Genomic DNA, 12,687 nt, shown 5'->3' with positions numbered 1-12,687 from the left:
GATTTTGGAGTAAAAATATGAAACCTACAGATGTAAAAGGATTATAAGTCTGTACCACTAAGAAGTATCCTGTAAAATCTATTAAAAATGCTCTACTATTCTGACAATAGCAAATATTCATATACATACTTGTATACATATATAAAATATACCTTTAGACTGCATCCTGTAGCTTTTGCAGGATTTTGCAAATTCCAAACTTCCATTGAAAATAGAATAAAGGTCAAATTCTGCTTGTCTTACACATGTATGAAAATGAACAGTTGAACTATGGTGATGTGCTGCCGAGATTTGGACAATGGAGTCTTTCAGAAATGTTCCTCCTCCTCCCATGATAAACTCTGTTTGGTGACATGTGTGCACACAGAGGAGATGTCAGGGACTGAGCAATATGTGCCTTTGTTTTTACTTTTTAAACCAATAGAGCCCAGAAGCCAACCTGTTGTAGCTCATAATTTCTGTTCATCTAGGCACAATATATGACTCGTTATTTTAATTGGTACTCATTATTTTAATTGGTACTAGCATGGTTAATATAAAGAGGGGCAGTCAGAGGGTTCACATATGCATTTGAGGGTGCCACAGAGACATATGTTATATATTCTCATATACAGAGCCTACTGAAGATGTCTTTTGGTGTGATTAGAAGAGGAAAAGGACATTCTTACTATTTTTATAACTCTGTCTCACTAAGTTTGGTAGTGTAGGTAGATTAAAAAAAATTATTTGGCAACAGTTTTTTTATGCACTTGATGTGAACACAGAGATTTTCAGACCCTTACAGGATTCAGCTTATCTTACTGTAGTCAAAAAGACTGTGCTGGAATAGGTTGTATGTAAAGCTTTCTCCTGTTGAAAAAGAATCTCCTATGAATAAAACAAATGACAATATAATAAATTTGTCAAATGTTGTCAGAATGGCAGCATTCATTGCAACATATTCCAGGAAAAGTTTGTGGTGAAGAATGACATTGTTTAATCTTAATTCTCATTATAAGTTCCTTTTGTAATTAGGTTACTAATTCTCTGACTGTCCTTTTTCTCTGCCATCTAGCATCTTTGCTGTGATGGCAATTTATGGTTAAGCCTGGCTAGCCACAGCCAGCTGCAGTTTTGAAACGTAGACCACCTTGTTAGTTTGGTATAGAGGCTGAGATATGCCATGCTGAGGATATACTCAGTGAGGCAGTGCAGCTCCTCCAGTACAGAGTTCATGGAATTAAAATGGCCATGGCTAGATATCTTGGGTGAAAATGGGCACTTAACTAACTCTCTGTGAGCTGGGCAAGGCTATCCCTCATCACTGAAGAAAAAAGTACACCCAGAGGAAGAGATACAATTGGTAATGGAAACTTAACCACAACGCTCAGATCTTTGGAGAAGAGGGAGACTAAAGAATCCACAAGGTCTTTGGTCTTTGGAATTCCCTTGGTTAAAGGCTGTGTAATTTTAGTAAACCCACTTGTGTTTTCTTCTAATGACTTGGGATCCTACATGACAGCAGCAGCAAAGCTACAACAGACTTCTGGGGAAAAGCTTTTGCCAGATCCAGTCTGATCTAGTGGTGTGAACTGAGATGAGTAGTTCTCAGATGGCTCTAAGTCACCTTGAGACAGCTCAGTTGCTTAGAGCATGAAATCCCTGGCAGAAGGCTGAAAGGAAGGTGCTTATATATCATCTACATGTTTTTGAGCCTTTTTCATCCAAAAACTGGAGGCCTTTTAGTGTTCCAAGTAGAAAAAATCTGAAACTGTTCTTCATAGGATTTTTTATTTGTGAAGCAGGTAAAATTTTGATGACACCCTTACTGAATTTCTTTGCAGTTTAGTTTCCTTTCTATATCATCCAGTAATCCTGGTGGCCTACTTGGGAATCAAAAACGTCTTTATTCCTGAATATAGCTGTGAGGGCTGTGACCAGAATTTTAAGGGTCCAGGACCCTAGAGTAGCCTGCCAGAATGACTTATGGAGCTGGTTTGCCCTTCACTTCCACAGCAAAGTTTGAAAGTTAGGGCAGATTCTTTCAGGTACCTAATTTTGAAACACTGAAATGTTACGTTTGCTATGCTCTATGTGTAGTCCCATTTGTAAGTCTAAATCAGTTTCTTGCACTAGTTGTCCCAACTTCTGATAGTGACCATTATAAGATGCTGAAAAAGATACTGCAGTGTATCTCAAAATGGCAATTTCAAGAGCTTATCTGCTGGTGCTTCTTCCTGCCATTGACCAGGAACATGGAGGCTCTGTGTTTTCTGAAAGACTCAGAAAGTGACATTTTGCCTGTAAGTTATATTTAAAAACAAATCCATCTTGAAGCCTGAGCAGCATATAGTAATTTTAAAATACTCCTCACATTGTCAAGAGGATTTCTTCCTCTAAAGTAAAACAGTGTATAGTGTTGCTTTTATCTTTATTACACAATGTTTCTGCTTACAAGGAAAACCCTCTGAGGTTTCCAGGTGTACAAAATACAGTATTTGGGTAGTGTTCTGAAACCTAAGCAGTTCTGCTTTCAGTGGTGGAACTAAAGCTGAATTAATGCAGTATAAGTATTTTTTCTGAATACTTAAGTGAATGGATTAGGTCAGTCTTTTACTCCCTTTGTGTTTCCTTTCTAAAGATTTTAGAGATCTGAGTTTGCTGTAGTTGTCTGAATCAATTTTCCAAGCAAGCATTTGTAGAACAAAATTTATTACTGATTGTGGGAGTGGAAGATAGTTTTCTGGTTTTTGGTTTTTTTTTTTTTTTTTTTTTATTTCTCATGACATGAGTTTTGCAAATAACAGTTACTGTGGGATTTATCTGACCACTTGCTACTAAGAAGCAGAGTTTCAATGTCTGATGGAGCATTTTAGGCATACAGAGAATTGTTTACAATCAATTCAGTAGGGGACATGGCTGGAATAAATTTAAATAGTGAACACAGTTCTGAAAACCATTATGTGAAAAGGACTTCAGTGAAATCTATTTATTCAAAATTGCAGTTTCATAAAAACCAAAAATGTGTTTGCAAAAAAATGACTTAAAAATGACTGTGTAATCAATTTGTGGTCTGGCAGCATCTTTTAATATAGGCAGTTTTACCTTTTGTGGTAGCTTCGTAATTTTTTTTTTTTTCTTCTGCAATAAGGCTCTCTTTTTTACTTATGAGAATGCTCTTTTTCTTTATTCTCTTGTTTCAAAACATAAGATGGAAATGTGCAAGTTATTTTCGTTTAATCAGGCAGATTTAATGATTTTTTTTTTGCTTATTTTAACTCTGAGATATAATTTACTGTAACAGGTAACATGGAAACCCAAGCTGTAACAACTCAGTTATGCTTCTTCAGCTGCTGCAGTCTTGGATTCAGCATGTCTGATTGAGGATGGGACCAAAAATGATGGAGTCTGCACACTCCTGTTGTGGACAGTCCAATAACCATCTGGACCTAGAGAGAGAATTAGAGAGAATTAGATAATCAGTGCTTTCATTGCTGCTAGAGGATCCACAGCAGCTGAGCAGGTGTTGCTGTGCTGGAGCCTGGGTTTCAGTGGTACAAGATATTGAGCAGATAGCAGAGACCAACCCTTCCACCCCCTTGCATTTTATACTTACAGGCAGACCATATAAGAAGCAGGGCAGAAGCATCTTAAAGGGAGTGGGTACTGCAGGATATATTAAGGAAGGAAAGAGATATTGTAGGGGGATGGAATAGAGTGGAATAAAACAGCATTTCAGTTGGAAGGGATGTACAATGATCATCTCATCCAACTGCCTGACTGCTTCAAGGCTGATTAGAAACTAAAATCTGTTACTAAGGGCATTGTCCAAATGCCTCTTAAACACACTAAAAAGTCTCACACCTCCCCAGGAAACCTCTCGAGTGTTTGACCTCCCTGTCCATAAAGAAATGCTTCCTAAGATCCAATGTAAACCTCCCCTGGTGAAGCTTTGAACTATTGAACTTTGAGCTATGTGTCCTGTCACTGGATATCAGAGAGAAAAGACTCAGTGAGTAAAGATCCCCTCCTCAGGAGCTGTAGAGCAATGAGGTTGTTCCTCAGCCTCCTTTTCTCCAAACTAGAGAAGCCTCAAGTCCTTAGCTGCTCCTCATAGGTAATTTCTTCCAGCTCTTTCACCAGCTTTGTTGCTCTTATCTGGACCCATTCAAGAACATTCACATCCTTAAATTGTGGTGCCCAGAGCTGCACACAGTGCTCCAGGTGAGGCTGCACCAGTGCTGAATGCAGTGGGGTAATCACCTTTCTTGAGCAGCTGGTGATTCTGTATTTGATGCACCCCAGGATGGGGTTTGCCCTGTTGGCTTCCAGGACACACTGCTGATTCTTGCTGTGCCTGCTGCCAACCAGCATCCCCAGATCCCTTTCTGCAGAGAGGCTCTCCAGCCACTTCTTTCCCAGTTTATACTTGTGCCTGATTAGTCCATCCCAGCTGCAGAACCTGGTATTTTGACTTGCTAAGCTTCTTGCCATTAATCACTGTCCAGTGCTCCAGTCCATGTAGGTTGCTCTTCAGAGCCTCTTGTCCTTTCAAAGAGTCAGCAGCACCTCTCAGTTTGGGACCATCAGCAAATGTGCTAATGATGGATTCAGCTCCTGCCTGCAGGTTGTTGGTGAAAGTATTGAACAGAACTGGCCCAATAATTGACCCCTGGGGAGCACCACTGGTGACCAGGTGTCCCCTTTGAGCTCTGCCATTCAGCCAGTTCTTCACCCAGCACAGCCTGCAGCCACTCATCCCACAGCTGGACAAGTTGTTCTGAAGGATGCTGTGAGGGACAGTATCAAAAGCATTACGCAAATGCAGAAAAAGCACAACCATCACCTTTTCTTTATCCACTGGTTGGGTGACCTTACCACAGAAAGATAACAAGTTAGTTAAATAGGACTTTCCTTTTTGAACTTGTGTTCTGTCAATCTCTGAGATAGGAATATTTGATTTCTTAAAATAGACCATTCTTTTATACATAGTATTAGACTGATGGTAGCTAAATTAGAATGTTGTATTTCACTCTTTGATTACAATTTTTATTCTTTAGTTTTCTGCTTTTCTGTTTCCCTAGCATTAGTTAGACTTCTAAAAAATTTATATGTTAAATAATTTTGATTTGATTTAAAGGAAGTATTATTAGATAGGAAAAATTTTATGCAAGTCAAGTATGCTTTTCATCCAGAATACCAAAATAGCATACACTTGCATAATTTGACTGAAAATGTGCAGAAGGCAATAATCTTTTTACTAATATGAGACTTAGCCAGTAGTTGCTGCCTTGGTTGCAAAAAAGGTCCCTGAAAGTTTTAGGGTGCGGAACTTCTTGTTTAAATCATTTACTTTGTGATTTCATGTGTAAATAAATAATAAAACATTAATTTTATTGATCTGTGACTGACCTTTTATTTCCTCAGCCATCATGTATGTAATGGGAGCACTTGGACCTGCAGCTGGATACTTATTAGGAGGACTTCTTATTGGTTTCTATGTTGATCCTAGGACAACTGTGTACATTGACCAGAGTGATCCCCGATTCATTGGAAACTGGTAAGGATCAAACATTTTTCAAAACTGTTCTCTCAGTTGTCGGTAGGGAATTAAGACAGGTTGGAAGATTTTACTCCTTGATGACTTGTTTAAGGTTGTAGAAGGAGGCCAAGGAAGATGGTGTTTCTGTTGATTGCTACACACTAGCCTCTGACAGAGAGAAGTTTTCCACTGGAGTGCACAGGAGCAGTGCATGGAAAGCCCTGTATGTTTGGCTGTTCAGGACTGTCCCTGAGCACATGGGCACTGACTGACAGTGCTCATCACAGGCATGGCAGGGCAGGATATTGGTGTTGCAGGAGACCATAGACAATCTGCTGCCCAGAACTGACCTCTTCCTACTGGAAGCCAGATAAATCATCTTTGGTTTGTCAGAGGCAGCTTGAAACACTGAACTCTGCTGCCAAGATGAGAAACACTAGAATTTACTGCTCCTATTCCAGGTGAAGGAGATAGGATGGGATCAGAACATGCCCTTTCCAGTCCTTGTTTCTCAGGGTGATGGCTTGTGTTTAGGCAGCAGATGCTGTAAACCATCACATTATTCTCTAATAAAGAGTAGGCTTCCAGCAGCACTGAGATGTAGCAGCTCTGATTGTTAGCTGATGTCTTCAGGCAGCCTTTGAGATGTGGCATCCTTGGAATTGTGTTTTTGAGGAAGCAGGTCTTGAGGCCTTAACTGTCTTTTCTCTCATAAATTGTAAATCTGCCATGAAGTTTTCATGCAATCCCAGACAAAAGCTGAAGTTCATTATCCCAGGAAGAGAGCTGTGCTTTGTAGGTGTAAGGTGCAGTGTCAGTTCTCATGCCCTGGGTTAGTTTGCAGTCAGTTTGTATGTTTCTGTTTATTCTGCAGTGATCTTTCCTGACAGTTTGATGTGAAAAATTCTCTCCTTGGAGTTTTCCTAAACCTGTAAGGATTTAATCCTGTTTTATTGGTCTTACTTAGTCCAAGAGCATTGCTGCAGTGTTCTGTCAAATTTTCAGCAAGAGAAAGGCAAAGCTGAATGCTGAGTGCAGCCTTGGGGTTAACAACTCCCTGCTCTGATTTATCTACTGCTTATCCCACTGAAAAGATCTGTTCTGTCAGTGTGTAGCAATGTCAAAATTTGGACTATTCTTGTATAAAAGATTTGGAATCAAAGCAAAATTTTTATACTTCATATGTTTCTAATGACATGTCAGGACTAGCAATCAGCATCTGATCAGTACTTTTTGACAGAAATTGCAAACAGATATATTTGTTAATTGAAATCAGTGGGGCTGCATGAATATTGGATAAACTTTTGACTTTATCTATAATACAACCACTGATATAACTGAGTTTTAACTCAAGCAACTTCAACAAAATAGCCAAAGCAACAAAGTCAGTAAAAATCAAAAGTTTTTTTTATCTTGGTGATTAAATCTGTAGGGTCTGGCTTTCCTTAAAGGGTATTCCAGGTCTTTTTATTTCTCTTTAATTTTTGACTATGTCAGTTCTTTCTCTCTTACATTTCTGAGGAGTATCAACTCCTATCAGATCTCAGATATTTTGTTGCACAAGCTGTGGTGGCCTCTCATAAGAGTTTAGTGGAGTTTGTAGCATATGTCTCATTCTCTTTTGTCTTTCTGAAGCTATGTCTATCCATTAAAAAAAAGCAAGACTCCTGTGGTGTAAGGGTTAAACCTTTGTTCCTTGCTAGTCATTAACTGCCTGGTAGCAGAGAATTCTGGAAGTGTACATTTCATTCCACTGAAATGTATTTTCTGGGACTGTGACATTTTCTCCTTGCAGGGAAGTGCTGCATAGTCAAGTTTATTTTTATGTATGCAATCTAACAATTTGAAATGTAAGAGTAGCCCAACACTTACTTCAGCTGACACCCTTTAAAAGTATGGTTCGATTGAGATAATTTAATGGGAAGTTGTATATGAGATTTCTGAGTTTGTTCCCTTTGAAGTGAATTAGTGTCTTTGATTCCTATCTTTATTGTAGTTGTAAGGTTCCTTTTGTAACTTATCATGGGACCCAATTTAACAATTTCCATTGTTAGAGGAGGCAATGCTTACAGACAAAATAGTGAGTATAGTAAGTATGATATGTGGCTAAAATAAAACCAGAATAGCCTATTTATTTGGTTTATCTCTCATGCAACATGGTAAAGTAAAATATTTTTTTTTTCAGGGTTATTTCTGATCTGTTTATTCCTTGAGTTTCACAGGACTTGGATTTCTGCTCCTGGGTTTTACACACCTGGGGTTTCTATAGGTGCTCTGGGCTAAATTGCAAGCCAGCTGTCTATGCCAGCCCATCAAATGTTTGGAGCTGTTTTTTATTCAAATGTGTTAACTGTAGGGATATCTATTAGAAATCATTCATCATGTTGTTGTCTTTGAAAATTGTTAATGTGCTATATAGGGACCTCATTAGTTGTGAAGTAGCCCTTGGCGATCCGTCAGGTGCTTTGAATCAAATTTTCTTTTGCTGTCACTTTTCTGAGTGTTTTCCTAGTTCAGAATCTGTTTAATACTTGGATCCTCCTATATGTTCTTTCATCAACATTCCACAGAAGAAGTTTAAAGGAATTCCTTCAGCATTGTCTGGTCCTTCCTTAGCTTTAATTGCTTTATTTGAGGTCCTAGGGCTTGTGCGGATGCCTTTGAGGTATTCTTCTGCATATTTTCTTTGACTTTAGAAGACAAAAAATCAAGGGCTTTTAAAATTAATATAGCTCCTGCTCTGACCTCTCAATTTCCCACTGTAGGTGTCCTTATTATTTGTGATACCGTCTTTTGTCTGTTTTCCAATTGTTTGATATTTCTCCAGGAAGTTGTGAAGTGTAGATGGTGAGATAATTGCATCCAGTGCTGCGTTTGTGGCATCTCCAACATTTGGTATGCTGTCACAACAGTCCCTTTGGATTTGAATTTCATCTTGTGCTACATTACAGGCCCTGTCTCCTTTGCTGTTTCCTCCTGAGTGGGTGGTTGCAGATTTCTGCGTATTATTGCCACAGATTGTTTCTTTGATCAGTGCCTTTGCAGCTTCTGCCTTTGAGATCCTGAAAGGGATGTTGCTACATTTTTATACAGACTACGGATTTATTCTGTCTGACAGTGCTGACTAATCCTCCTAAAAGTCTGCTTTCTAATCCATGTATGTTATCAGCTAAAATGAATGAATAGAGGATTTTCTGTTTACATAATATCAAAATTAGTCAAAACTTTCAGTCACTTATATTTGCCTTGCAAAAGCTTCCTCTAAGCTTCTAATAAAAATAGTGTTACACATGGCTGTTTATTTGTTGGTTGCCTGTGTATAATCATTTAGCATACAAAGCATTGCATATGAATTTGTCTTCATTGAAAAATAAAGTTTGCAATATCTTTGCAGACAAATATGAGGCCAAACACTTTTTCTTTCTTGTGCAAGTAATCCTGTCTACTCAGAATTTAAAATGTTTTAAAAATTGAACAAATATATAATTAATAGTGTAAAGATAGTACAAAAATATGTAGAAATTGTTCTTGTGTTGGGTTTGATGGCAAGGTTTTGGTAGCAGGAAGGCTACAGGGGTGGCTTCTGTGAGAAACTGCTGGAAGCTTCATCTTTGCCTGAGAAAGCCAATGTCAGCAGGCTCCAGGAGGAGGCTGGCCAAGGTTGGGACCATCAGTGGTGGTGGTAGCACCTTTAGGATAACATGTTTAAGAAATAGGAAACAAAAACACATGCAATGCCAGCAGCAGTCAGAAGAGAGTGGAATGAGTATGCAATAGAAACAGCTTTGCAGACCCCAGGGTCATCGAGGGAGGAGGAGAGGTGGAGGTACTGCAGATGCCAGAGCAGAGATTTCCCTGCAGCTGGTGGGAGCCTTTTGTTCCATCTTCTGTCCCCTGTCCTGCAGAGGATGGGGAACGATAAGAATGGCTTTGGTGGGCACCTGGCATCCAGCCAGGGTCAACACATTGTGATTCTGGAAATCTGATCTGAACTGAAAAAGCTCTCATTGTCATGGTTAGATGTCATAGTACTTCTCTGGAACTACAAATACTACTGTCAATTTGTATGGTGGGTTGGCTTTGACTGCCAGCTGCCCACCAGGCTGCTGTCTCACTCCCCTTCCTTAGCAGAACAGGGTGAAAATACAATGGAAAGCTCATAGATTGAGATAAAGACAGGGGAAACCATCACTAATTACTATCATGGGCCATGCAAACTTGACTTAGGGAAATTAACTTACTCAGTTAATAACAGAGTAGGATAGAAAGCACTAAAAAGAAACCTACAAGCACCTCCTACCCACTCCTTCCTTCTCCCAAAGCTCAGCTTCGCTGGAGTGATGCAGTGGGCTGTGGAAAGGGGGTTGTGGTCAGTTTGTAACACCTTGTCTCTGTTGCTCCTTCAGACAGTCTGTTATTAACTGGTCCAGCACAGGTCCTTTCCATGGAGTGCAGTCCTCCAAGAACAGAGTGCTCCAGTGTGCAGCATCCCCCATCAGTGACATGTTCTGCCTAAAAACCTGCTCCTGTGGGTCTTCTCCACAGGCCACAGTTCCTGCTTGAGCCTGCTCCAGCGTGGGTTCCCCCCAGTCTGGATCTGAGTACCATGGCCTTGTCCTGGGACTGCAGGTGAATGTCTGCACATGGAGCCCCTTCTCCCCTTCTCTCACCTTGGGTCTGCAGAGCTGTTTCTTCCGTATTTTCTCACTCCCTTCACACAGCTGCTGTGCAGTGTTTTTTCCCCTCTCTTGAATAAATGAACACCAAAATGCCACAAGCATTCTGATAGGCTCAGCAGTAGCAGTGGGTAGTGGTGGATCTCTTTGAAAACTGCTGGAACTGTCTCTGTCCAGCATGGGACAGCTCTGATGTCTTCTCACAGAAGCACCCCTGCAGGCCCCACCGTGCTATCAAAACCTTACCATGTAAACCTGGTTCAATGAGATGAGTCTGTAGTGGAAACTGCACTTCCAGTATGTAAGAAGAACTTTGTGGGTGGATCCTGAGGTTGTCCTTCTTTATGGAACCAGCTATGTGAGCTTATGTTTCCCTTAGTGTCTCACTGTTAGAACTCAGAGGAGAAATCATGTTATCTGACACTCTGCTATCAGTGTTCTGGCTGCTGACTCGAGTTAACTCTGCAGAAGTTTCTAGTGCAGCCCTTTTGCCCATCTGTGGTGCTGTGGTGAAGTCCATGAAGCTGTTTGGCTGCAGGGAGGACAGCTGTATGCAGCTGAAGTGCTCTGTTCTGTATCCCACACATTGTCTCTTGTGGATATGTCTCAGGTCATTCTCTGAGAGCCAAGGGATCATTTCATGGTTGTTTTTATATCCCATAATTGAAAGAGAGAGAGAGAGAAGAAGAAATTCTTTGTGAAGGCTATTTCAGGTTGCAGTCACAGAACAGTTTTGGGCATAAAGCCTGGCATGAATTGTAGCACATTAGTTGTTTACATTCAGGCTTTGGGAACTGTTCAGTTGTGGAGGGAGGAGAACTGGACAGTCAGGACAATGAGAGGTAGGAATTGGAATGCAGAATAGATGTATCTATCAGAACATTTTATCTTCTCATGACATGGATAGCTTTTCCTGTGTTCTCCAGAGAACTATGTTTTACAGGAAATTATCTGCGAAAGGCTAAGTCAAATTAAATATCTAATTCTCAACACTTGCTACTGAAAAATTACCAAAACTGAAAATTTGTGGTAACTTAAAATGGACACTATTTAATAAAATTTGATGGGTGCTGGATAAATGCCTTTCAGTAAATGAGCCAACAGAAACATCTTCTGATTACGGAATTTAGTGCAGTGAAGGTTCTCCCCCACTCCAATTCTTTACTCTTAGTCTCAGTTTTTCATATTTTGCAAATGTGTCTTTCCAACCAGTGCAGCCTCTAACAGTAACTTCATTTTTTTTTGTTTCATGTAATGTGTTTGGTTTCTTTCCATTCCTGTTTTCCTGACATTAGGTGGAGTGGATTTCTCCTTTGTGCCATTGCTATGCTCCTTGTGATATTTCCCATGTTTACCTTTCCGAAAAAGCTCCCTCCTCGACATAAAAAAAAGAAAAAGAAGATGAATTCTGATGATGTTTCAAGTGATGATGATGTGATGAAGGAGAAAACAGGTAGCAAAACAGAAACAGACAGTTCAGTTTCTGCCTCTATGGGATTTGGAGAGAATGTTAAAGGTAAAATTTGTTTTTATTTTATAAATGCTTTTGATTTTGTGTGCAGGGTCATTCAGGATTGTATGAGTGTAATTGAAGGCAGTTTTGACATCCTATATTTGCTGTTATATTTTGCTATTGAGACTTCAATAGCTGCTCATGCTCTAAAATGACAGGGTGCAGCAATGATTGAAATGCATTATTTTTCTTGAATGGTCAGTGTTTGTGTACCTGTAACAAACAGGTAGGCTATTTCCTATAGTTTCAGGACACCACCACATGTATCTGGTGCATCAGAGTTTGTAATTGTCACAATTGCTTTGTAAGCTGAACTTACTTCATGGAGTAAAGTGTTTTCCTACAGTGTAAGTGAAACAAGTGGAAGGAATTCTGCTGTGTGAGTTCAGTTACATTCATGTATTTGGGTAATTTTATAGAGAAAGATTATTTGTTGCTTATTCCTTTCCTGTATGTTTTGTACTGAAAACTATTTCCTGAAGGCTAAGACAAATAAAACCTGTGCTAATTTCGAAAAGATCAAAAGATTGACAAGAAGTAGAGATTTTTATTTTATTCAAGGGATAACCATTACTGTAAATCTGACAGTAAATAATAATCATTGACAAATTGCTTGGGGAAGAAGGGCAGTGTTGCTACAAATTGATTCATATGAAGCATATAGAATTTAAATTGACAATACAAACTTGACAGTATCATAAAATTGAATACTATGGGACAAGAGAGAATGTGCCTCAATGCCATTGTGTTAGTCCTGTCATGTTCTCCTTGATTCTAAGATGCAAATTCTGGTTGTGCCATTTCATGGTAGCCTGATAAATGCAGTGGGACTGGGAGAAACCATGAAACATCTGTTGTACCATCAGACATAATTTGAACTAAAAATATGTAAGTGTTTGTTGAAATAGACATTAATGTTACTTTTTAATTGGATATCAAGCCAGGCTATAATGATTGGCAGACTTTTAAGTGAAATG

At 39.4% G+C, this 12,687-nt stretch overlaps 1 protein-coding gene and 1 long non-coding RNA gene across 2 annotated transcripts in view; one reads left to right on the top strand and one right to left on the bottom strand.

The window, feature by feature from the left end:
- LOC306799014 overlaps positions 1-12,687 on the bottom strand; it is a 604,175-nt gene that overhangs the window by 361,682 nt on the left and 229,806 nt on the right. The gene's annotated exons all lie outside the window — the stretch shown is intronic.
- Positions 1-12,687, top strand: part of SLCO5A1 (solute carrier organic anion transporter family member 5A1) — a 69,303-nt gene that overhangs the window by 27,833 nt on the left and 28,783 nt on the right. Inside the window, exons 3-4 of the mRNA XM_079299508.1 lie at positions 5,407-5,539; positions 11,493-11,713. Of these exons, the coding sequence (XP_079155634.1) occupies positions 5,407-5,539; positions 11,493-11,713 (354 nt within the window). The remainder of the gene's footprint in view (positions 1-5,406; positions 5,540-11,492; positions 11,714-12,687) is intronic.

The sequence above is a fragment of the Erithacus rubecula genome, assembly GCF_903797595.1.
Source record: "Erithacus rubecula genome assembly, chromosome: 3".
Taxonomy (NCBI): Eukaryota; Metazoa; Chordata; class Aves; order Passeriformes; family Muscicapidae; genus Erithacus; species Erithacus rubecula.
Note: the sequence above shows the minus strand (reverse complement) of the source record. Positions and strands in the feature narration are given on the sequence as shown.